We start from the raw sequence: 2,553 nt of genomic DNA on the forward strand, positions 1-2,553 counted from the left end.
AAGTTGTGAGAGATTACCCTCGGAATAATATTTGTGGATCCACATTGTAGCCAAAGAACTTTACGAGAAAACCCGTCAATGCAGCCTGAAATAGCGAGGCCAAACGGCTTTAGTTTATCATAGCCGTCCACATGCCACATGTAGTTTGGTCCCAAAGAGTGATATGTCCGTCTAACAAATCTTCTTCTAGCCCACCTCTCACAACCTCGAGAGTTAAGCTCTCGCAGAACATTCATAACATGGTCTCTCCTTGCACAAAGTTAATACTTCTGCCTAAGCACCTGTGTCATTATCCTGTAGCCAAACAACTGTCCTGGTCCACAAAGTTCCAATCTGATGGCGTTTCTTATCGCCAGAGCAGAGGAGTAGTTTTTTTCTGCGGAAGAATCCAGCACCATTTAGCTTAACTTTCACGGTCCGCAGACGTTCGGACGTTGTGTAGGCTTTCCATCATGTCAACAATTACACTGTAAGAGTGGCCTTCGTTTGAATACTTTACAAGGCAGTCAATAAAACGGACCTCTTGTCCCTTGTCCCTGGGGAAACCTCCTGGTCAGGACGGTCTGACCTCAAACTTTGAACCATTTTTCTGAAATGCTGACATTACTGATGAGAAATGACCAGATAATTAAACCTTTATCAGTGGCAGGAAACCCACTTCAAAGTATTTACCACACAAACACGAAGAGGATGAATCAAATACAGAAAGATTTGAACTGGAATAACGAACAAAGGACAGAGTTAAACCTATAGAGGGAGGGCTGAATGAATGTCAGTGATTTTGAGGTCATGAATGCTACAATGAAACCACAGAGAATTAAAAATATTCTCAAACACAAACATTCCATCTGTTTTATCATCCCTTCATATTTGGATCAGATTTTTGGTGGTTTTGAATTTCTCTTCAAATGTCATTTGTGAAGAGCACAGAATTCATCGATTTAACCTCACCTTCAAAAATTGTTTATTGATTATTGTTTATATGTTTGTTTTACTGATAAAAAGATGCATAAAACATTTTTCTTAATTTGTTATTTCATTTTCATACTCTAACATTCAGTTTGGTTCTATCAAAAAACATTCAAGTTATTTAGAACCATTAAAAAAAAAACTTTAGGTCAGTTTTTATTTTTAAATGTTTTCTGGAAGAGAAAATGATCTCATGCTTTTCATATATAAAATCCCTACAAAAGTATATTATAAGAAAGCTGTAAACCTTTTCTATTGTCTATTAAGAGGATAAGAGAACCACATATCGCTACATCTCTTTAGAAACCTCCCAAACGTCCAGACAAAACACCGCCATCGTCACAACACAAGCAGCTAGCCTGCTAGCGCGGCCACGTGCTGCTTACTTCCGGGTCAAGTTCGGAACGTAATTCAAAAGGAATTAAAATAGTTTACTTTGATTCCAAAATATACTAATATATGTCATTTTTGCCATTTTATTCAAATTTGCAGCATTGTAAAGTGAGTGACTTTTAGTTTCGATGTATTTCCGTGTGACGTTCCTATCGTAACCCGGAAGTAAACAGAACGAGGCCACGCTAGCAGGCTAGCTGGGTTGAGACGACGGCGGCGTTTTGTTCAGACGTTTATGAGGTTTCTAAAGAATTATAGCGACACGTGGTTCGATTACGAACAATTACCATAAACTAAAGTGTCGTAAATGAGTGAATACGTGTTGAACGTAAAGACAACGTGGCTGTGATTGTGAGACTAGCAGATGATCGGAGCTGCTGCTGTTCAGAGAACTTTGGTGTTTGTTGGAGCTGAAGATCTTCTGCAGCTGCAGGAACCATGTCTTCATTTGCTCAGAAAGAGTCTTTCAGAGAACAAATTTCTGCTGCTGAAGAAACCTTCAGACTCTGTGAAGGAACCATCGTCCAGAATGAGAATGAGGAGCTCTGTGGTCAGAGCAGACTGATGGATATCACCTGGAACCCGCAGCTTCAGCTCCACCTTCTAGGTATGTTCACTGCATCCACATGCAGACCAATACATCCATCGTTGTTTTCCTCGTTAGAGCTGCTATCTGGATCAAAACTGCCCGGCTGGATAGCTGGATAGCTCCAATATTGCTGCCATTAGCCACCGCTAATGTTAGCTTGAGGTTGTGAGGGCCTGTAAGCTAGCAGGAGATTGTTCAGAATTGAGTTTTAAAACATTTCTCTTTGGACTAGCTAGTTAGTAATCTCAGAATATTTAACTCATTGCTCCCAACCTCACCTACTGTAATGAAGATTGGGGGAATAATTATATTTATACATCCATTATATATATATATATATATATATATATATATATATATGTATGTGTGTGTGTGTGTGTGTGTGTGTATTTGAGCTGTCAGGCGATTAAATTGTTTTAATCGCGATTAACCACATTTTGTCCATAGTTAACTCGCGATTAATCACAAATTTATTGCAAAGGTTGGGGACCACTGAATTAAAGGACACACCTGAGTTAATCATGTTGCTCTGGTCAAATAGTTTTCAATCTTTTATAGAGGTACCATCATTTTTGTCCAGGCCTGTTTCATTAGTTTGTTTT

The 2,553-nt window shown here is 39.0% G+C and overlaps 1 protein-coding gene across 1 annotated transcript in view; it reads left to right on the top strand.

The window, feature by feature from the left end:
• Positions 1-1,545: 1,545 nt before the first annotated feature.
• The window catches only part of LOC112138725 (zinc finger protein 583-like), a 10,723-nt gene continuing 9,715 nt past the window's right edge, over positions 1,546-2,553 (top strand). Inside the window, exon 1 of the mRNA XM_024261349.2 lies at positions 1,546-1,969. Coding sequence (XP_024117117.1) covers positions 1,801-1,969 — 169 coding nt within the window. The 5' untranslated portion in view covers positions 1,546-1,800. The remainder of the gene's footprint in view (positions 1,970-2,553) is intronic.

Source organism: Oryzias melastigma, linkage group LG15 (assembly GCF_002922805.2).
Source record: "Oryzias melastigma strain HK-1 linkage group LG15, ASM292280v2, whole genome shotgun sequence".
Classification (NCBI taxonomy): Eukaryota; Metazoa; Chordata; class Actinopteri; order Beloniformes; family Adrianichthyidae; genus Oryzias; species Oryzias melastigma.